This window comes from Chinchilla lanigera, unplaced genomic scaffold (assembly GCF_000276665.1).
Source record: "Chinchilla lanigera isolate Chin_1 unplaced genomic scaffold, ChiLan1.0 scaffold00056, whole genome shotgun sequence".
NCBI lineage: Eukaryota > Metazoa > Chordata > Mammalia > Rodentia > Chinchillidae > Chinchilla > Chinchilla lanigera.
This window is the reverse complement of record NW_004955457.1, coordinates 4,911,521-4,934,947: the sequence shown is the minus strand read 5'-3', so window position 1 is coordinate 4,934,947 and position 23,427 is coordinate 4,911,521. Positions and strand designations below refer to the sequence as shown.

Here is a 23,427-nt window from a genome sequence, read left to right as displayed (position 1 = left end):
ATTCCACAATAATTCCTAAGATTATTGCAAAACTAGGGATATTTTTTTCCAAAGTAGTCAGCAGGAGGAAAATAATATCAACACATTCTTTTCACATGAAGGACGAGGACTATGATATCGCCTTCTATACAGACTTTGTGGAGAGCCAGACATTTCAGTTAAAGTAAAATGCTCTTTTACACATTCAGGTTGTACCTTTAATATAAAAGCTTTGGTAAACTATAAAATCATCCTAAATCCAGATGTGCTTGCTGACCCCTGAAATCAGAAACAGTGTGGCCACGTGGCCCTTTAGGCTTCTCCTCTATTTCTGTTCTTTCTCCTTTTATGACTTTCAGGGCTGCCTCTTGTGTAAGTGCCTGTGAAAATCGATCTGCCTCTGAGCAGTGCTTAAGGCATAGATAACGATTATGATATGTTCTGTGATCCTTTTATGAGATCTACCATTTAAATGCAAACGATGGCACTGTAACCTAAAGGGACCAGAGGCCTACACTAGCTTAGCAATTCCTGTCTTGTACTGATTTTATCCATTTAGCCTCACTGCAAGAGTCTAATGTACAGTGATTCAGCTCTACCCCATCTGATCTTTATCGCCATTTGAGGATCAAGTGGTATTTAAAACATGATGTGTCTATTACCACATCTGTCTAGTGCTATGAAGAGGCAACAATAAATTCCATTGTTAATGAAGTGAAACATAGAAAAGCTGGTTGTTGCCTATGGAAGCAACCACTTTCTTAGGAATCTGTTATTACTGCAATCAAGAGAATGTGAAAGAGTAAAATACGTTTTTCTCATAAAAAGATGTAGGCTATGGCACTTGTGCCTTTCTGACGTTTAGTGTTAACTCCCCCTCATTTTCAAGTAGCTAATGATGAATATTTTAACCAATGTAAGTGCAAAGAGTTCCCAGTTGCATTTGTGACATAGTCTGTGGCTTGTAGTGGGGAATTCCCTCTGACTTTTCGGTTTTTAAAACGGCAGGATGTCAAGGTGTATGGCAAAGGAAACCCCACGAAAGTGGTAGCTGTAGACTGTGGGATAAAAAACAACGTCATCCGCCTGCTAGTAAAGGTAAGTACTTTGTCCCATCTCAAGGGCAGGGCTACTATTGCTTGTTAGTGTTCAACTGATTTCCTGGGTTTCAGAGGAAACTGGTGAATTCCTTCAGAATGTCTCTTCTTGGTGCCTTTGATCTATCCCTATTCAAATTAAAGATACAGACAGCTTTGTTAAAAAAAAAAAACCCTCAAGAACATAAAAACATGGGACAAAACTGATGACTGTTCTTACCACTTACTGACTAACATTTTGAGACCTACCACATTCACTCTTATTAAGGTTTAAAGACGACCAAAGCCAAAGTTGTCTGACAGTTCTTCCACTTATTTATCATGTATCACAAATTTGCAGGTTTTATGCTCTGTTATAGTAAAAAATTTCGTAGAGCTTTTATATCAACTTCCAGAAAACCTAATAAAATTAAACTTTAAAAATTTTAAGCAGAATTTAACCAGTATAATATTTTCTCCTTGTTCCCCTCCCACTTCCAGGTTCTGTCTGTCTCTGTCTCTGTATATTTAAGGCACTCCACTTCCATCTCTGTCTTTCTCAGACATATATAGGCTTCTATAGCACCAAGTTATTAGCGCTGGTGGCATAGATCAATGGTAGAGTACTTGTTAAATATGTGCAAGGCCTTGGTTTCGATCTTCAGCACATAAAAAGCAAAATCAAACACCAGATTAACCAGGTATAGAGGCATTCTTCAACCCACTTTCTTATTGTTAGAGAATATCAGCAATATCTAAATGATCATTTCAAATTCTTGTCCATTTTATTAATAAAATTTGCACTGGTTTCTTTCAGTTGCAGATACTGTGGGTGGCCTACCTAAGTTCCAATCTCATCTTACCATTTTAATTCATGTCACCTATTTTCTAGTTGCAGACTTCTTACGTCTCTCTGCCTAAGGGATATCTTTTGTTGGTTGGAGCCTGCTAGATGTCAGGAAATGCATACAAATTTCCTTGGAGAGCCCACAACCAATGACCAGAGTCAATGTGGACTTCTTTAGTCCCAGGGGTGGGAAATCACTAAGGCCTTCACAGTGGCACTCAGAGTTCTCCAACGAACTTAATCTCCAGGAGTCCACAGCAGTGGCTGCTTCATAATGTAATCCTTACTATGTTCCACATTGTGGGTGTCCCACAGTGTCACTTCTCTATCCTGTTGGTATTTCTTGGAAAAACCTTCAAATAAACATTTTTCTCAAGTCCTTCTCAGAAATGCCTAAAGGGAAAACTCAAAAGTACTTTCCTATATACTTTTATAACAAAAAGCTCCATTTTCCTCCCTCAGAACATACATAACAAGAGCAAACCCTAGGAAAGAAAGTTCATTAAAATTTAATCAGATAGAAAAGGCAAAAGAGGAAAAGGCGTGTGGTGGGCTAACTTAAATGCTGTAGGAAACGGGTGTTTCTTTGCTTGTAACTCTGTCCCATAGCTAGTGAGGGTACCCTGTACCCACGCAGATGCACTGAGACTATGCATGAAATACGCAAAAGTGGTTTACCTATCTTTTCAGAATGAAAATTTCAGTGGCCTTTCCCCTTCACCTTTTATTGACCAGTGGCTCCATTTCTATCACATAAAACACAATTAGCCACTCAAAGAACTTTATGCTTAGTATTTTGTATTTAAATTGTCTGTAATATTTTCCTTTTCTTTAGTGAAGGATTAGTCAAGTACATTTTGGCTAGAGAAAATGTCATATATCATCTCTTGTGTTTCTTTTCCAGCGAGGAGCAGAAGTGCATTTAGTTCCCTGGAATTATGACTTCACTCAGATGGAGTATGATGGGCTTCTGATTGCGGGAGGACCTGGGGACCCCACTCTTGCACAGCCACTAATTCAGAATGTGAAAAAGGTGCAGTAAACTTGGGGAAATGTGTGTGTGTGTGTGTGTGTGTGTGTGTGTGTGTGTGTGTTTGTAGAGGGGTGAGGGCCACCTTTGATTCAGTGATTTGTTAGTACTTGGATTTGTGACCTTTGAGGCAATTTTAGCATAGATATTCTTTGGGGAACCCAACATGGAGAGAATTCTAGAGGAAGCATAGATATTCTTTGGGGAACCCAACATGGAGAGAATTCTAGAGGAACTTTTCTTTAGGCTCCTGTCTTTTAGTTAAAGGGGCTGGAACCAATCTTCACATGTATCTTTCCTTACAATTGCAAAATGATGGCTCAGGTTCCTCACCACAGCCTGGTGACCTAAAAGACCTTCATGTTTCCAAAGAAGAATTCCATTAAATTTGGTTGAGTCTGAATGTCAAGTACACCTAATTGAATTTTACTGAGATAAATTCATCAATCATGTCTCTTAGATTCTAACTTTTAACTCAGTTGCTATTTCCTTTACCTTGTTCATTAAGAAAGCAAAAGAAGGATGCTTCATTTTTATCCTTTCAGTGGGAAGTGAAATCTTTTGGAGCTGTGTGCTAGGTTAATAATCATCCTCTCGGATTTAGGTTTTGGAGAGTGATCGCAAAGAGCCATTGTTCGGGATCAGTACGGGAAATCTAATAACAGGGTTAGCTGCCGGTGCCAAATCCTACAAGATGCCCATGGCCAACAGGTAAGGCAGTTCTCCTTGTTTATGGTCAAATTCACTCTAAAATATCATGGTAGCCAAACACAACTGACTAAGAAAACCTATATGTCATTTCTTCAGGATACATGGATAACCATCCTATTACATAGCTCACACTTCTCTGACTGCCTGATACCACTTTTAACTGCATTTGTGAAAGGCAGCCTTCCCTAACGATAACTATGCTACAGTTTAAGGTTATTTTCCTTTCCCTGGCATAAATTGAGGTTAGAATACTCAATCAAATGGTACAACAGGGGAAATGGTTCTGATTTGAAGCTCGATTTCAGGGAATCGATAACACTTTAAGAAGCTAGTTGACTTAAGAACTGAGAACTGTTCAGATCCCTTTTGTTTCACTTCTTTGCATCAGATGATGTTAATTTATTCAAGGCCAGGTGCTCCCTCACAGCCCACCCTCCCCCACATGAATTACAATTCAAAATAATTCAGGTCTGCATAGTTGTCTGATTATTTTCTCCCAAGAATTCTCCTCTGGCTTTAAAATTACTTAAAATAAGTCACTTACATTTGTCTGTTTCTGTTATGCTAGTGAGAAACTCTTTTAGTTATGAGTGCTTTTCTAAAACCGATTATAGGGATTTAATAGACCTGATATTTAACACACGACAAAGCTTCCTGAATTGATTTTTGTTGCTAAAATTATTGAGATTAACAATCTGTGACTTTTCTCACAAAGCGATTTTTCGCTAAGCAATTGAAACTTTTGAGTTTTAAGAGGCTTTTCTTGTTCACTACTTTGTAACTAATGCATGTATACTCTTTCCTCTTTCCCCTTGTATTCTTTTTCCTCTTTTCTCTGCAGAGGGCAGAATCAGCCTGTTTTAAACATCACAAATAGACAGGCTTTCATTACTGCTCAGAATCACGGCTATGCTCTGGACAACACCCTCCCTGCTGGCTGGAAACCACTTTTTGTGAATATCAACGATCAAACAAATGAGGTGAGCGATGTCTATACATCTGTTCTGGTGACAGTGAAAAATTCAGGGCTTTTAATACTCCCTAAGGCAGATGTGGTTTCCTGTTTGTGTGGAATGTTTGGGTGTGTGGGTATGGAGGAACTTCATATGTCATTTCCCATAGTCCTCCACGCTTCAGAAAATAATTTCTTTCTTATTTTTTCCTCACTTGACTCATTATGATTCACTGTTTGCATCCTTAATCAACAGTCACTTTCCACATTCATTGTTAAAGGCTGTTAGTTCAGACCTATTTCGGCCCAGTTCTGGGACTCAGCACTGGAACAGCTCTTGAGAAGATACTTGGAGAAATAGTCTAGAAGCTGGAAATAATAGAATTGAGGTTTATCTTGAGCAGAGCCCACAGGGGCTCCAAAAGCTAGGGATCATTTTTTTTTTTTTTTTTGTTACAGGGAACCACATTCATTTTAGTCTTCACTGGTTCATTTCCCAAGATTCTTACCTAAAATTCCTTACCCCAGATTCTGATATGTTAGTTCTTAGAATCTCCAGTCATGTTTCTTAATAGTACTGTTGGTTTTCAGAATGCTATTTAGCATTTAACTCAGTTTTTCCTTTTTCATTTGAGCTGCATTGTTTATGTAGTAACACACGGCCACAGTTGACATTTGTTGTGACAGGAGGAATTTCTTTCTGTTTCTTGTTCCTGCAGGGGATTATGCACGAGGGAAAGCCCTTTTTCGCTGTGCAGTTCCACCCAGAGGTCAGCCCAGGGCCCACAGACACTGAGGTATGTCAGAAAGACAAAGGCCTTCAAAAATGTATTTCTGTGAAAACTCAAGCAATGAAAATAATCGTTGCAGATAATCTTGGTGCAGAATAGTCTCAAGAAAAGTGCTTTGGTAACACATATTCTGTATTAAAATTTCCTCATGAATATCACGGAGTAAATTACAATCTTTTTTTAAAAGAGGGAAAACCCTTAAAAAACCTGAAGAAATGCTATGATGCTATTTTTATTAAAACCCATTATCATTCTAATATGTTTAGTCTTGAAATTTACAATTGTTGTGCTATGCAAATGAATTCCCTCTTGCTCTCTCCTTCTCATAACTGAAATGAAATTTTAATCCCCCATCTGTGAGTTCAAAAAAATCCCTATGGCAACTGGTTGTATAGCCACTAAAGGAGAATAAACACCAGCGAAAGGAAGAAGAGGGACGGGGTGAGGGGAGAGTGAGGGCTGCTGGCACATTCATGCCCTTTAGATGGCTTAAGAAAAGAACCAAAAGGAATGCTTCCAAGAGTTTTGTTCCTAATCTGAATATTTTTACTTTTGAATGTGAGCTCTTGGTTCAGTGTTGAAGCACAGCTTTCCAAAATACAAGCTCACAGTGTCACCTGGAAAAATCATGAAAGTGTGCTGTGTTTCTTCCTGTGTCACACCTAGGGACCTCCAGTAGCAGTATTGATAGCTCCTCCCTGATGATAGTCTTAGGTACTTTTCCAGTTGCTGAGACAAAATACCCAATACCCAAAGTTAAGGGAGGGAAGGTTTATTTAGCTCACGGTTTGTAGAGGTTTCAGTCCGAGGTTGGCTGGCTCTAAGGCAGAGTGGCACATGGCAGAGGGCAACAGTTCATAGTGGGCCGTCTATAATTAGCTGGCTCCAAGGCAGGGTGGCCTGGCCAAGGAAAACAGTTCCTGTTGGGCAGAATGTAGTTAAGTAACAGGGGCCTTAACAGCATCTTTCTACCCCTTTTGTACTCTATCTAGGATTAGGGCGGTGCCAAACCAACCAGTGGACTGATTTTGTAATCACCCACCCTTAATTCCAGCATCACACACTCTAGATCCAGTCACCTCTGAAACTCCCGCCCCAATGCCTGCATGAAGCTTTGGGGGAACATCTAGACATAAGCCATAACAATAGGTACTTTTAGAAAAGACATCCTGGTAAAATGAAGAGGAGAATAAGAATTTTCTTTCCACAAATTCTGCTCTTTCAAATCTAAATGGCCTTTTCAGATACTTGTATTTAGTTTGTATTTTCATATCACTAAAAAACATTAGTTCTTAATAGTCAAAATTGCTATGATACTGCCTATTTGTGATGAAACATGTAAATAATAGTTATATATTTCATCTGACACATGCTTTTTTTTAATTTAAAATTTAAATCATTAATCATATTAGCACTTCAGACTAGGCCATGTAATCTTTGTGCTATGATTTAATCCTCTTTTTTCCCTGCCAAATGATTACAAAATGAATACCTTTGTTGAAATTTATCATGTCTACTGAAAAAACAAAAAACTCATTGGTAGTGTTCAAGATTAATCTTTAGAGATTACTTTTAGAGCTTGCAGAAACTTTAAAAACAGTATAATTTTAAGATGCAAAGTGATACAGTTTTATTTCTTTGGTCTAAGTCTAATTTGATTTTGAAGAAAATGATATACAATGAAGGGGCTGAAAATGATATTTACAGAAGGCCTATGGAATCTTTATTTTCTGCTGAAATCATCTTCTTTTTAAGACTTGAAGGGAACAGTTAGAAATGTTTACTTGATCTAATTTTTATCGTAATAGATATTTAGTTACTGACAAAAATAAAAAATCAAAAAATTTAAACTTACACCAATAACAGATCCCCACATACTGTGTTGGAAAACTTTTTCTAAAAAAACATAATGTCTTGGAAATATATACTGACAAAATCAATACTTGTTACTTATCTGAAGTTCCAAGTTAACTAGTACTCTGTATTTTACCTGGCAATCTGAGGAGCTTGTTAGCTTCTAACTTGGTTATATTTCTTTTCTAGTATCTCTTTGATTCCTTTTTTTCATTGATAAAGAAGGGAAAAGGTACCGCTGTTACATCTGTTCTACCGAAGCCAGCACTGGTTGCATCTCGAGTTGAGGTCTGTATATGTGAGCTTGCTTTTAGCATATGCTTTTGAATTTTCTTTATCATGTGCTGATTTTTAAGTGAATAATATAAATCACACGAATCTGTATGAAAGATGATTGGGAACATTGTTTTTACTTATTATTTCATAACTAGTTACTGTATTTGGATTGTTCTTAAAGATATTGTTTGGAGTTCTATTTTCATTTAAAATAATATCTTTTAAAATTTACTTCTTCCAGAATATTTGAACTAATATAATTTAATAAAAAAGTGATTCACTTATAATTTGATGCATTTTACATTACTAAAAATTTTATAATCCTATGTAATCTGAGATGCAATTCAGGCTATGGAGTCATTACAGTTGGTAGAATTATTTTTGTTTCAATTGGAAGAAATACTATTCAATAGCATAAATGAATGATATGATTTTATATAAAATAAAAGGCAAATAGATACAGATTAATATAGCATAAGACTTCAATACTTATTTGGCTATGTATATGTTAATCTGCCCATTTTCTTCATAAAGTACATACAGGCCAACACCATTGTTATGTAAACAAGGATGTATGTGTATTTTCAACAATATGTACATATATACAAAGCTATATATTCACATATATTCGTGCAGATAATTCTTGATATTTGCATATGTTTAAGTCAATGTAAAACGTCTTTTGGATTTCTTTTATTTCTGTTAAGAACATGTTCATGAACTTCAGAAAGTGCAGTGAAATTAGAGATGTTTAAATTATTAAACTTTTCCCCCACATAATATGTTTTTCAAAACATTATACTTAAAATTACTACATAAACTCGGGCCATCTAATTTATCTTCTACCCTCCTGAAAATGTCTTGTTTCCATCATTTAGTAATAAAAGTCGTTGTCTTTTTTCATATTGTCTGTAGGTTTCCAAAGTCCTCATCCTGGGATCAGGAGGTCTGTCCATTGGTCAGGCAGGTGAATTTGATTACTCGGGATCTCAAGCTGTGAAAGCCATGAAGGTGAGAGAACATGAGCTCCACTAGAAATAATATATTCTCCTTAATGAGTCTAATTAGTGTTTTGTAATTTAGATTTATGACAGTACCTCTTTTCAAAGTCACTATCATTATTTTCGTAACTATCCTTACAAATCTATATGAAGGGAAGTTTGATCACACATTCAAATTTTCATTTTCTCAAATATGCATATCTACCAATTAAAGAGGCTACATTGGATCCCAAAGTTACTTAAGTTATTGACTACTTATACTGAAAAAAACAACGTCACATTTAAAGATACTGTTCATTCCTATGGAGGTGATATACTTGTCAAACATATTTATCTTTCATGTGAGAGAGGGAGTTTGAGCATCTTGGTGGCTTAAAGTAATTCCCATGCTGTGAAGATGCTTCAGGGATCTCTACAGTGGAAGTGGGAAGCTCCCTTTGGGAGAGTGAGGGCAACAGTGGTTTTCATCTGTGCACTAGGCATTATTAGCTTTCACTAGGGCACTCGGTTCCTTATTAGTGATTTGGAAAAATGGATGGGCTGGTTGGATTTTTCAAGTGAAAAAGGAAATTAGAAGTGAAGGATGCAGTCTCTATTTCTTGTCTGTCTTGAGATCTCAACCATGGTAATAAATCTTTAGAAGAATTCTGTTGTATGTTTAAGGTATATCTGTTGAAGAGGTAAATTGGCCTCTCTGGCATCCTTATTTTCCCCATTGTCTGTATCTTGGTGCTAATCAGACCATCCAGAGGCAATGTGAGCACCCAGTGACCTTGTCTCAGGCTTTGCCCAGTGAAGGCATTTGCCAGAGACCTGGCTGGTATAGAGCAGCAGGGCAGTGTCAGCAGGAGAATGGAAAGCAGTTGACTGAAGTTTTCTTTCTTTCTTTCTTTCTTTCTTTCTTTCTTTCTTTCTTTCTTTCTTTCTTTCTTTCTTTCTTCCTTTCTTTCTTTCTTTCTTTCTTTTTTTTTTGGTTTTTGGTTTTTCTCCAGTACCGGGAACTGAACTCATGACCTTGCGCTTGCCAGGCAGGCGCTTCTGCCGTTGAGCTAAATTCCCAGCCCCTCTTTCTTTCTCTCTTTCTTTCTCTCTTCCTTCCTTCCTTCCTTCCTTCTTCCTTCTTTCTTTCTTTCTTTTTTTCTTTTTCTTTCTTTCTTTCTTTCTTTCTTTCTTTCTTTCTTTCTTTCTTTCTTTCTTTCTTTCTTTCCTTTTTTGTAAAGTATTGTGTAATCAAAGACTTTCCCTAGTAGACATCTAGAGAAAAGAAGAACATAGGAAGACCTTACTGGTCTTCCTATTTGTCTTCTTTTTTTCATAGTCTTCTCCCTTTCTGCATGGGTGTACATGCACATGTACTTTTTGGACATATTTCCAAAATAATACCTTCATTGTCTGATGACTGAATTTCTTATTAGATCCAGAATAGAGGTCAAATGCTTTACATTGGTTAGGCAATCTAGGTCAATCATAGGTCAATCTCGATGTGTTCAGGTTTTAAAATACCTTCAAATGACATAACATTTTTATGCTATTTCGGAATTTTACAAAGGTTTCACATTTCACAGTTTGTATTTTTACGTTGTGTAGCCATCTTTAGCTGAAGAGCATAAATTATTAGATATTGTATTGTGGTTCATGAAGAAGTTAATAAAGATTAATTTATATGCTAAAAGCATTACTAAAATTACATGGCACTTGTGTTATAATCAGAATTAGGAAAAATAGAAAAATAATGTAAAATTAATTAAAATGACATGAGCTTTGAAGTTTTTAAATGAATAGATGTTTTATGGGCATGGTGGTTCAGGTCTGTAATCCCAGCATTCTGGGGGTCTGAGCCAGTAGGATCTCAAGTTTAAGACCAAGCTGATGGATTTAGCTACTTTGTGAGATGTAGTCTCAATATAAAAAATAAAAATATATCTCAGGATGTAGCTTAGTGTGAAGGTCATGGGTCCAATCCTCAGTACTAGAAAAAAATGGAAATGCATGAGTTCTTTCTGCAAATTTATAAAAAGTCATATTTATTGATTAGCACATTCAGGAAAACATGTAGGTATACTTAAATTTCTTGTTACTTGAGTAGAGAGACTTGGTATAACTTCTGTTAATGATGTGGTTTTCAATTTTGGTTCAATTACTTACATTCCAATATACTTTCAAAATGGATTTGTTTTTTCTGTGTCTTTTCAACATTTTGTTAGTAATAACAACACTTTCATCCTAAACCATTTTTTAAAAAAGTCTTGAGCCATGACTCACACTGAGGATAAAGCGCAGGACTTGAGTCATAACCCTGGGTTTAGAGTCCTAATATTGCCACCTATCAGCTATTTGACCTTTGTCAAACTCTTTAATCTATTAATTTTCAATTTCTTCATCTAAGAGGTAGAACTCCCTTTCATAGTCACTATAAAAATCAACTAAGTTAATAAAAAGTATGTTGTATGCATTAAGGCACTACTTAAATACAAAATAGCATACAATACATTTAATTTTTATTAGCTACTCCTCCACGTATGCACAGGGCTTTGAAAGGATGATTTCTATACTTCCATCTAAATATTTTGTTGACTTTTTAGAAAAGTTTAAAATTGAGGTACTAACGTGAAATAACAGGAACCATTTGGCCATAGTTCATAAGAATTACTTCTCCCTGAGCGACCCTCATCCTACTTTATAAAATTATTACTCTTAGTGGCCTAAGTGAAGAATTATTTTTAAAGTCTCTTTAGATGTAGAAATGACATAAGGCTATGAATACCATCCTGCATATACTGGGCACGTGTACACACATGCATACCTATGAGACATACCTTCAAAATACAACCACTAATTTATATTTTAATTGTTTTGCCATGTGTCATTTTCTTTTTATTTAATGTGCAGAAACTGTTGCATAGTGCTCCTTGTTAAAGTGATACAACAGGCATGAATCTTTGGAAAAAACTGGGCTAGCAAAAAGCTCATAGTTCTTCTAGCAAGAAGGGAACACATTGTCCTACATTTTAAATGTATATTCCGTTTTTCCCTGACAAATAATAGAAGAGATGACAGCTTTTGATGTTGTCTTGGTTCCATTTCATGTTTACTCATTTAAAAATTTTTGGAATATTTTGATCTTTTAAAGTCAACTATTTGCAGACCTCTAAACAAATTCCATAGACATGGCCTCCAGCTTTGCTTGATGCCTTTAGCGATAAGGACTTCTTGGTGATCTTTGTGAGGCACCCTTTTTTTGTTGTTGTTGTATAGTTTTGCTTTTAAACAATGTATTCTTTTCTTTGAGAAAATGCTTGTCTTCATTTTATTTCCATTCACTTGCTGTCTTACTGATCTCTAAAGCCAGCCCCCTGAATAGTCCGAAAGCGTTATTACTCGGTAACCTTTCATTCGATGGTAGCCGTTCCCTTAGTTAGACCATATATTCAAGTACTTGATCACATGGTTTCTTTCAGGAAGAAAATGTCAAAACTGTCCTGATGAACCCAAACATTGCTTCAGTTCAAACCAATGAGGTGGGCTTGAAGCAGGCCGACACTGTCTACTTCCTTCCCATCACCCCTCAGTTTGTCACAGAGGTCATCAAGGCAGAACGCCCCGACGGCTTAATTCTAGGCATGGGTGGCCAGACAGCTCTGAACTGTGGTGAGTGCTTTGAAATCTGGTTGCAGAATTTCGACCCATGTGCTTATGCATTGTATACTCTCCGGTTTTATCTGAATCCACATAATAATTGTGTTCCTCTCTTCTAACATGTGAAGAAGCAGTTAGCAAGGGGCCATCTAAAATCATCATCTGATGCCTGGTTTGTTTCACAAATACCTGAGAGACAAGAAATCTTTCTTTTTATTGCTTTAGAGTAGCCAAATAGGCTTCTTGGCATTCTCTCTTCTGTCACAGGATTTGCTCTCCTCTTTTGTCAACAAACGTTTAAGAGCTGTTACAAATGAAAAGTGAAAATTTGTATTGTTTATTTCATTAAAGTGAAAGTTAACATTGATTTTGTATGAGTCCTGCAGCATCTGTTTTTGTGGCTTTCACATGTATTGTCATCATAACATACATCAGTCTCTACCTTTTCTTCAGGGATTCCCCCTAGTGCATTGCTTTACTCTCTTTGCAGTGCTTCAGATATTTGCAGCTCGATCACGAGTGAGAATCTCTAGGTAGCTAGGGCAAGCAATTGGGAATATAATTTCTATGCTAAACAGTAAAGACACCCAAAGTTAGATGGAAGGCAGTAGAACTATAAATAATTTGATGATTTTTAAAAAAATCAGATAGATACCAATGTATCTCAGATTATTTAAATAATAGAATCTCATTATAAGAATATTACCTTTAAAGGAAGGGGAACGTGCTGAAATCTTAAGGTGCAGTGTATGGCTGTGATTTATTTTAGTAAGGATAATAAAATTGATGTGCAGATGGTGGTAATATAAGTATCAGGAACACAAGAAATACGTTTTGTGAGATAGTTTTCAGAATTTTTGGTTCAATTCTTTTTCCAAGTGTAATTCTATTCTGGACTGTAGTGGTTTCATGGATTTAATTTTATGATTAAAAAAAATTATGGTTAGGTATCTGTTGAGGAACACAGGGTTTGATGTTGTGAGAGCTAATTATATTGGTTCTTCTGCAGGAGTGGAACTATTCAAGAGAGGTGTGCTCAAGGAATATGGGGTGAAAGTCCTTGGAACTTCAGTGGAATCCATTATGGCCACAGAAGACAGGCAGCTGTTCTCAGACAAATTAAATGAGATTAACGAAAAGATTGCTCCAAGTTTTGCAGTGGAATCGGTAAGGAATCCTCATTCTTGGGGAATAAGGATACTATTTGTCTGGCATTGTAGGGAGAATCCCTTTGTCATGTTTAGCAATAATAGTTGAAATTATTAAACCTGCATTTTATTCCAGAAATATGTTAGTATATTTAGGATAGTGTGTGCTAATGATAGCATTCAATGCTTAAATGTTAGGAATAGGTGTTAATGTTTTATTTTATGAAAAGAAAAACCTAAGACCAGAGATGAACCAGTTTATCAGAGGTGGAAGTGCCAGTGAACCTCAGATTTGCTGAAATGAACCCCAGAACCACATTAATTTGCAATACTAAGTTAATGTTTGCTATTTTCCTGGGGCCAGTCACATATCTGGTATATGTGAATGCTCTGCAAATGAGATTGAATTTAAAACATTTTTTGAAGGGGATAAATGTTTTAGACTCATGGGAAATTTGTGACTTAGACATCTAAAAAAAGGGTAAATAATTTGCTTTCCTATTACCCATTTGCACTGTATACTCTGCCTATTGATAGGCTGTTAATGTCGCCGAGAAAAACTCACCTAGTTGTATACCTGTTTTGCCCCTGACTTTAGTTTCAATTTCAGGCATATACTTGGTGAAGTGGAGATGCTAACAGCGGTTTTAATGCAACTTCCCAATTGTAGAAATAGGTAGATCCTTAGGAATAAGGCAGCTTCTGTTGGGGTGACTACCGTTGGGTAATTTATGTTTCATAGAAGAAAGCTACCAAGTATCTTTCACATTACAGGCATATGGGAGAGGTCCATTGGTAGTGTAATAATATTCCACGACAGAAAAATAGAGCCACCATATGTTGTATTCTAAGTTAAAAAAATTTTTAAGCTTCCAAGACTATCCTTGGAGTGAACTTGAAAAATGAAAATTTTCTTTCTATATGGTATTCTTAATGGCTTATTGTGATATTACTAAGATAGTTCCACCAGTAGAAAACTTTGCTTCATTTAAAAATAAACTTTTACACTGAAATTAAAAATTCATTAATTTGATATATGTTCCATTATCAAATGTATTAATGATTATTTTTGCTTCTGTGGTTTCATTTTTTGGGATCAAAGTATAATTTACCAGAAATAGTGAATACACACACATTTACTAAAACACCTCTCCTAAAATTCTAGAATTTTACTTAATTTCTGTATAACACTTTTTTATTTTTTATTTTTTAACCCTTGATTTTTAGAAGATGAAAGCATATTTTCATATCTTCTCCAAATAATTGATTTATCTGAATTTCCAGACTCTATCTTTATCAGCTATATCTATATCATATTTATACCTATACCTATATCATCTATATCTATATCTGATCTATATCTATATCTAATCTGTATGTATATCTGTATCATATCTTCTATATCTATCTAGCCTATCTCTATATCTATCTCTAAGTCTATATCTATATCTATCATCTATCTATATCTATCTACACCTATATCTATATATCATCTATATCTTTATCATTTGTATCTATATATATATTACCCCCCTCCTTTTTTTGTACTGTGGTCAGTTTTTCAAATTTGGTGTCCTTGGTCTTCCCTCCAGATTGAGGATGCCCTAAAGGCAGCAGACACCATCGGCTACCCTGTGATGATCCGTTCTGCTTATGCACTGGGTGGGTTAGGCTCAGGCATCTGTCCCAACAAGGAGACCTTACTGGATCTCAGCACGAAGGTAGGTATTTTTATAGACAATATTCTTACCAACCAAATAACTGGGCTGAGATATCCATTTAATTAGAGAATGTTATGTACATGAAAAATGACCCCTTCTTTATTTGCTAAATCACTATCTTGTTCTTTAAAATATTGTCAAAAAGACTAAAATGTAGTGCAGTTATTTCTGCCAGGATGATAGCCAACATAGTTCTGGGTGAACCAGTGGTCACTCAACCTTAAAGTCTGTCTTTATTTTACAGTCTATTGACTTCAGTGATACAAACAATATAATTCTACCTCCCTTTGCTTCATCACCCACTCTAAAATATTCATAATACTGAAACATATTTTGGTGATTTAAAAAAAGCAAGATGCACTGCTTCAATTTTTCCATCTTTTTGGGAAATAATGTGACAATCCAGTAAAGGAAACAAAGCACCATGCATAGTTTTGACTACCCACAATTCAGATGTGTATGCTACACACAGTATAGAACTCTCAGTTTAGTAAATGATTGAGCTTTGTTTATTAACCTGAAAACATAAAAACAAAATAACTTTAATATATTAATACTTCTTCAATGTTTTTTGTTGTTGTTGTTTTGTTTTTTTTGTTTTTCTCCGGTACCGGGAACCGAACTCACGACCTTGCGCTTGCCAGGCAGGCGCTTTTGCCGCTGAGCTAAATCCCCAGCCCCAATACTTCTTCAATGTTAAAGAAAATATCTGGAGAAAATTTAGATTAGCTCTGAAATTAGAGATTAACCCAGGAAACACTGCTCCAGAGACTTTTGGCTATGTTCTTTGTCCACAGAACATAACTGGCAATACTGGAGACTGAGTCATTACCTTGAATGGATGAACATGTGTGCAGCCCAAACAACTGTGCAACTCCTATGCAGCATAAAATTGTAATCTGGAAGTGTTTTGTGAAGGCTTTTTTAAGGAGTGCTTAGTAAATAGCTCAACTACAGCTTGTTGCTCTATCATTACTTACCTTTTAGGCTGACACAAAAGGAGAACCTTGAATTGTTAGCATTGCATTTTGAGAACAAATAAATACAATTCAAGATATCAACATGGCTATGACAGACTTATGTGTCAACGACTTGGATTTAGGTTTTCTAAAGTTGCTAAAATTATCATAAAAAGGGAACTATGTTTAATATAAGTTTTTCTGGCTTTTATTCTGTAATTCTCAATCGTATGTTTAAAGCAAGAACATGTTTTGAAGATATGAAATATATTTATTTTCTCTAGCACAGTAGATGCTCTAAGTTTCCTGAATATTAGTAATCTCATTATTATTATTGTCAACAGTGACTTCAGTTTAGGAATAACTTTTCACTGCACAGAGAGCAATTTTGAATTCCCAAATTTTTATGTAAAATGAAGACAATTTTGGAGTGGGACAGTTTTCTAATCATTCACATTCTGTTAGAGTAATCAGTAGGCTGCTGTATGCTTTTCCTTGTTGAAAACTCAACTTTTCCCTTGAGATTAATCACATCATGACAAACTAAGCTACCCCTTATTCTTTTTTGGTTGTCTTAATACCAGTGGAGGATGCATTAACCTCTCTAGGTCCTAAAGTTACCTTTTGAGATGTGAAATGAAGAATAAAAAAAAGCTGAGAAAAACAGGTGGAAAATATCTAAATTTTCTATGTATCCAAGTAGTCATTTGCTTTGTTAGAATGGAAAAAGCTATTCTGAATTCATACCCCGTGTTTCCTATATTTCTTCTATTTGCAGGCAAACCAGATGATAGATTAATCATTATTACATTGTTAGCTTTGGCGACACAGTGTCCTAACCATTTTTAGAACATCCTCATGGGCAGCTGTGGGGACAAATGTGTCACATTTGCAGTTGCACATCCTGGAGCCTGTAGTGATGTTGAGGTTAAGAAAGATAGTGGTGTGATACATTACGGAAAATGTTAAAAACTGCATTGTTATTTCATTATACAGCCTACTAATAGTTTGGAAAAATTCCAACTCCCTTCCTTTGATTGTCTTTCCCAATCAAATATATTATCAGACACATGGACTTTTTGTCTTGAATTATCACTCACTATATGTCTTAAGGTCAGGGATTGCTTCTTTCGTATTTTAGGTTCAGTATTCTACCAACTGTGGGTATGCAGTCAATATGAAATGATAATTATACTAATTCATATCTGTCTAATCAGGCATGCATGATATATGACACAGAGTATTTAAGCACTTAGGCAGTGATTAGCCATAATAATAGCTGCATATGATTCTTCTAATTCCCGAGTTTCATATGCCATCTTGGCTAACTGTTTACAGGCATCATCATCTCCTTTCTCTTCCTCATCAACATCCACTAACTTTTATTGTGTGTGTCACTGTACAAAGCATCCTCAGCTATTTTAGAGGAAGCCAGAGTCTTTAGACTTATTTTTACACATTTATTTGGACTTATCACATTTTCTGGTTTCACAGAAGCCTAGCTGCTGAAATAATTTCATTTCCCTCTGCTTGATTGCTCAATTATTTTCTCTTTTTCCTAAATTAGTTTGATTTAATGTCATATCAGCACTTTGAATGCCAAGGCTCAATGATGTAAATCAAGCATATTCACTGCAGGATGCTATTCCTGATCTCACTGATTTTCTGATACATTGTGGCTTCTGGGGTGCTGGGGAGTGTGAAGACTGAGTTTGAGACTTCAGTGGTAATGAGGATTTAGACCAATGTCTTTTGCTAAATGTTCTTGTTTAAACCAGTGCCTTTCTCACCCTTTGATATCTTTTGTCAACAATTTCCAGGCCTTTGCTATGACCAACCAGATTTTGGTGGAGAGATCAGTGACAGGTTGGAAAGAAATAGAATACGAAGTAGTCCGAGATGCTGATGATAACTGTGTCACTGTCTGTAACATGGAAAATGTTGATGCTATGGGCGTACATACAGGTAGGCAAAGAACATTCAAGAATTACAGTAATATAGTCAGCTCATGTTTCTGATGACCATAGCAATCTTTATGAAGTTGTTTACTATTCCTGACTGCCAGACTAATGATAACATTTTATATTACTGGAAATAGTTGTACATTTAACTTGCTCTTCCCAAAATTCCTATGAAGTAATATAGGTGATATTTTGTTTTCACTGAGGAACAAGTCAAATATAAGTAATGACCTATGGGTAAAATCTTTAAGACTAATGTTAAAAGTAAAGAGGTTGAGAAGGCCTAAAACAGACTGAGGCGTTAGTTATTAAGTGATTGAGAAAATAGTCTTAGATAATATTAAAAAAATAGGTTTCTCAGCAAGGTAAACCAGTTAGGTAAGCGAGCAAAGATCATGACTTGTATTTTAGAAATGCTAATTTGAAGTGTGGGTGAATTTCTCAAGTAAGGAGTTGAGACTGTGGAAATGGAATTCAAGAAAAGAGGGTAGAAATAAAAGGTTCAAAGTCTTTTGGCATGAAGAAAATAACTGAAGTTGAAGATGTAGATAAAGTATTCCAGGTGTAGAGACAGGAAAGAATAGGGTCAGCTATGAGCTGTGGAAACATTTACATTTACAGGGTGGGTGGAAAAAGAGGTGCTGAAGACAAAGAAAGAAGAAATGAAAAACCCAGGGTAGAACAGTATCAACTAAGCCAATGCAAGGATATGTTTTTTTTTAAAGATGTGTTTTTGACAGTATGATAATGCTATGGAAAGTGAAAAATAAAGATTTCCTTTGAGCGTTTAGATATATGAGAACAATTTCAATGCAGAATTAATTCTGGAAGTCATATGGAAAGAGATTATATGGCAGCAAGGGCTCAGGAAATTAGGCAATCTTTTGAGAAGTTTAGTCATGTAGAAAAAGAGAGGAAAGGTTTGTATGTGTGGCCGTGTTGGGAGATAAGCTTCTTGGCAGAAGAGAGATGAAAAGACTTGTAGAAAAATGGATAGAGAAACCACGGACCATGAGATTGAAGATACAAGGGGCTGCAATTGGAAATGGAAGGGATAAGACAGACCAAAGATTGATGATCCAGACTGGGCAAAAAGGAGATAATATTTAACTGAAAGAACAACTACAGAAATAATTTGAGATGAATGAAGAGATACAAAGTTGAAGAAGGCATTGCCAACTGCGTAGGCAGATGAGAAGCTTTGATAGCTAGGGGAACATGGGCAGCGTTAGAGGGGTTTCCATAAATCATGTGTCAGAATAGCATGGGTAAATCAAGAATTAGGCAGAATACGTACTATCTCTCATATACAATCTCATATATTTTATGTATGTATAATGCACAACCTTAAGATAATTATTTTCCCAGTAAACTCTCAGACTATGTCTTGTGTCATTTAAGTAGGTTGTTAAGTGACTGGAGTTGGTTATTAAAAGATGCCATCCAATAATGAGTGCTACTTGGATCTACAGGGGATTCGGTTGTTGTTGCTCCTGCCCAGACACTGTCCAATGCAGAGTTTCAGATGCTGAGACGTACTTCGATAAATGTTGTGCGCCACTTGGGCATTGTGGGTGAATGCAACATTCAGTTTGCCCTTCACCCTACCTCAATGGAATACTGCATAATTGAAGTGAATGCCAGACTTTCCCGAAGCTCTGCCTTGGCCTCAAAGGCTACTGGGTAAGGATTGACCACGGGTTTGCAAACAGAAGCAGAAAATGGATTGCTACTGGAAGACTGTGCTGCACTTGTAAACTATATCCTCCCTTTCTGTAGCTAGGTAGAAATCACTCTTGGGAGCTTGAAGACATTATTATTAATGAGCTTGTTGACAGATTCAGGCAAATGGTATTGCTAGCTGGCTTTATTTGCTGGCTAATAATAAACTAATCAACATCTGTATAGTCAAAGTGCGCTGTGAAAGATCTGTTTCTTAATTGCACTCTGCAGGTAATATTAAAAATATACATTAGTCCTTCATTTTCATCTTCAGCTGGCTTATTTTGGTACATACCCGCATACTAAGTGGTCAGTAAAAATTTAGTTCACTCAAAGCAAACCTTCAATGTATATAATTTTGATTTTAGCGATATTGTACTTGATAAAAGCATACAGTATTATCTATTTAAAATAAGTGAACGAGTAAAAAATTCCACAAGCCTATATAAGGTAGAATTTCTCCAGAGGTAAATGCTTCAAACAAGTAAATAAATCCACTGTCCATTTAAAAACTGCAAGCAAGCATAATTAGAAGGAAATTTAATTAAAAGCTTTTGTTCAGCTAGGCATGATGGCACAACCTGTAATTCCAGCAGTTGGGAGGCTGAGGCAGGGATTGCTGTGAGTTTGAGGCCAGCCTGGGCTACATAGTGGGTCCAGGCCAGCCTGAACTACACAGGGAGACCCTATCTAAAAACAACAACAACAATAAAAGTTTTTATTCTATTAATAGCTTTAGCATCTGACATTTAAATTACACCATATTTGAATGAACAAAAATCCTTGCTTCTGTAGGGTTTTTTTTTGTGTGTATGTAGCTACACAGTACTTCATGGAGTGGTAGATAGTGTGTTGCTCTAGTCAGGAGTCACAAGACTTGAATTTTCACTTTGGTTTTCCATGAACTGAGTGACTTTGGGGACACTAGCTGCCTCCATTAGTTTCCTCATCTGATGGATAAGAAGAGGTACTAAAGAACTACTATTCAATTCTGTACTTCTATGAGTTATTTTCTCAAATAAAATTACCCAAACTGACATTTTAGATGTGGATAGTTTCCAGAGTTATTTTGTAAGGGACCCAATGTTTAAACATAATTTAGGGACAGAACCAGAACCCAAACCTGTAAGTCCTACATTTTCTGACCTTTACAATGCTCTCTAGGTACTGTCTTTCTCGATATAGATAGGTATACATGTTTTTTCAAAAGAATACCTGCAGATTCACATCTGGGTGGAGGTCAAATACTACTAGAGGTTAAATCTTATTTATCATGGAAACCGTTGATTTCAGGTTGGAAAGGGGAAGGATAAGAGGAATAGTAGTAATGCACAGCACAGGAAGTAGATTCTCCATTGCCTTTCAGCTCTATCACAACTTGTATTATTTTGTAAGTGGCTATTAAATATTTATGCAGAGTAGAGAATCTGGTGTGTTACACATGAAGCTGGAATAAAACTAGAATTTTAAAGAAAGATCAATTTATATTTTTGAGCTATTCTCAATACTCATTGCTCAAAAAAAAGCAAAACCAAAAAGAAATTTGTCTTCTTTATAGCTACCCATTAGCATTCATTGCAGCAAAGATCGCCCTAGGAATCCCACTTCCAGAAATCCAGAATGTTGTATCCGGGAAGACGTCAGCTTGTTTCGAACCTAGCCTGGACTACATGGTTACCAAGATTCCTCGCTGGGACCTTGATCGTTTTCATGGAACCTCTAGCAGAATTGGCAGCTCTATGAAAAGTGTAGGAGAGGTGAGTTCTTAGTTATTTTCAGTCATTTTAAAAAATCCTAACACCACTGTAAATGTTCAAATTGCCCAGAGCCTGGATTCTTCTTTATATGAGTGTTAACATGCAGCATTTGTTGCATAGCTATTTTGCTAAATTCAGAATATTTCTAGTCAAAAGATGTGAGAATATATATTGTCCATGTACATATATAAAAACCCACATTCATGTAAATAGGGTTGAATTATAATGTTTTGTAATCAAATAATCAAGATAGTAAAATAACATAAAAGGCAATATCAGACATCAAAAGGACTAGAGAACTGATGGTTAAGAATTAGCTTGAATTGTGGCTTTCATCTCCTGGGACCTCAGCTTTCCACATTTATAAAGGAGAAGCCGAGTAGATTATCTCTCAGGGCCTGTCCAGCTCAAAAGGTCCAAATTGAGAGGGGCACAATAGAATATTAAGCCTCCTTTCTTTATAACATTGGTAAGTTCTAAGCTTTGAGCATCTTTAGAAGATTTGTCATGATGTTTGTTTTACTATTTAAAGTTAGAGCCAGCTTTTGATTATACCATGTTCAAAGATGCCGCACTCTTCAGTGTGGGAGGGAGGAAACGAGTCGAGCTCCTTGCCTCTCACATTCATTCCCTTTTCCTTCTCCACCAAGCTTCTCTCTCTTTACATTCAGGAGATTGGCAGCGAGCGTGAGACTTGAAGCCAGGTGAACTCAGTGTAGCTCTTGATTGCCATTTCTGGGATAGAGATGCTCAGGCAAGATATCCAGCCTCAGAATTCACACTTGAGACATGTAATGATAATACCTACCCTGCAGGGTTCTTAACAAGGTTAAGGTTACTGCATGTAAAGGGTCTAGCAATGCTTTTGAGGGCAAATTCATACTACACCTCAATGTAAACCATTGTTATTACTGTTATTTAATTTTATTCACAAATGGTATGTAAGGGTAGATTTTTGAGTACCTTTTAAAAGTATGCGTGACTGGAGTTTGATCCCTGGAACCAAAAAAAAAAAAAAAAAAAAAAAAAAAAAAAAAAAAAAAAAAAAAAAAAAAAAAAAAAAAAAAAGAAACACTCAGTACAAGTGTGCATGAAATGAATCCCTGTCTGTCTGTCTATCTGTATCTATCTATCTATCTACCATCTATTATCTATCTGTCATCTATCAATCTGTCATCTATCTATTTGTCTATCACCTTTATTTAGATATCAATACTGGCTTGAGTGTAGAGAAAAAGATTATTTGTGATGTATTATTCTGTACTGACTTTCATTTGTCCTGTAACACAAGATTACAGGCGAGGCTGAGACTAACCGTCTTAGAAATTCTGTATATGCCACTAGTCAAAGGAAACAGTGTAAACCCATCACCAATAGAGGAGAAGAAAAAAGAAGGCATTTTAATGGTCAATCATAGTCACAGGAAAGGCAGTGTTATTACTAGTTTTCTTAATTTCCAAGGTATAAATGGATGATTCTAAATTAATGACAGATAAGAGACAACTGGACCTTTTAAATAAAATGTCTTGCTGTGAAACACCAAGTAGTGGGTTTTCTCCCTCCATAGTCAATATGAATCTTATTTTTTCTATCATGCTTTTCAGGGCAAAAGGGAGAAGAGCTCCAGGGTGTGAAAACCTGCTTTGGTAGTGTTTGTGTTTTAGCCAAAAAACAATTGTTATTTAATGTTGACTTCATGGGAAATGTTCTCTTTCTTAATGTTCACAGTAAAGCTTGCAGGCTAAAAAAACTTGAATTTAAAATGTTTTTATTTGGGATTTATTATCTGAGAAATTTTTGTGGTAGAGGATATTTAACACTTTACATTTGGCTTAACTCAAATCCTCAAACCTTTCCTGAGTTCTCACCACATACAAGACACTGAGTGGATAAAGCAATGAATTTTAGATAATCATAATGCATTGATATAGTTGGTAAGTTCAGAATATACAAAGAGGATCAATTCTAATATGAATTATTCTGTGATGAAAGTTAAAATACAATAT

General features: G+C 35.9%; 1 protein-coding gene across 1 annotated transcript in view; it reads left to right on the top strand.

The window, feature by feature from the left end:
• Positions 1-23,427, top strand: part of Cps1 (carbamoyl-phosphate synthase 1, mitochondrial) — a 113,269-nt gene that overhangs the window by 26,437 nt on the left and 63,405 nt on the right. Inside the window, exons 7-19 of the mRNA XM_005396941.2 lie at positions 988-1,077; positions 2,807-2,935; positions 3,537-3,643; positions 4,485-4,623; positions 5,315-5,392; positions 7,430-7,528; positions 8,432-8,527; positions 11,976-12,165; positions 13,163-13,320; positions 14,894-15,022; positions 17,802-17,946; positions 19,415-19,625; positions 21,223-21,421. Coding sequence (XP_005396998.1) covers positions 988-1,077; positions 2,807-2,935; positions 3,537-3,643; positions 4,485-4,623; positions 5,315-5,392; positions 7,430-7,528; positions 8,432-8,527; positions 11,976-12,165; positions 13,163-13,320; positions 14,894-15,022; positions 17,802-17,946; positions 19,415-19,625; positions 21,223-21,421 — 1,770 coding nt within the window. The remainder of the gene's footprint in view (positions 1-987; positions 1,078-2,806; positions 2,936-3,536; positions 3,644-4,484; positions 4,624-5,314; positions 5,393-7,429; positions 7,529-8,431; positions 8,528-11,975; positions 12,166-13,162; positions 13,321-14,893; positions 15,023-17,801; positions 17,947-19,414; positions 19,626-21,222; positions 21,422-23,427) is intronic.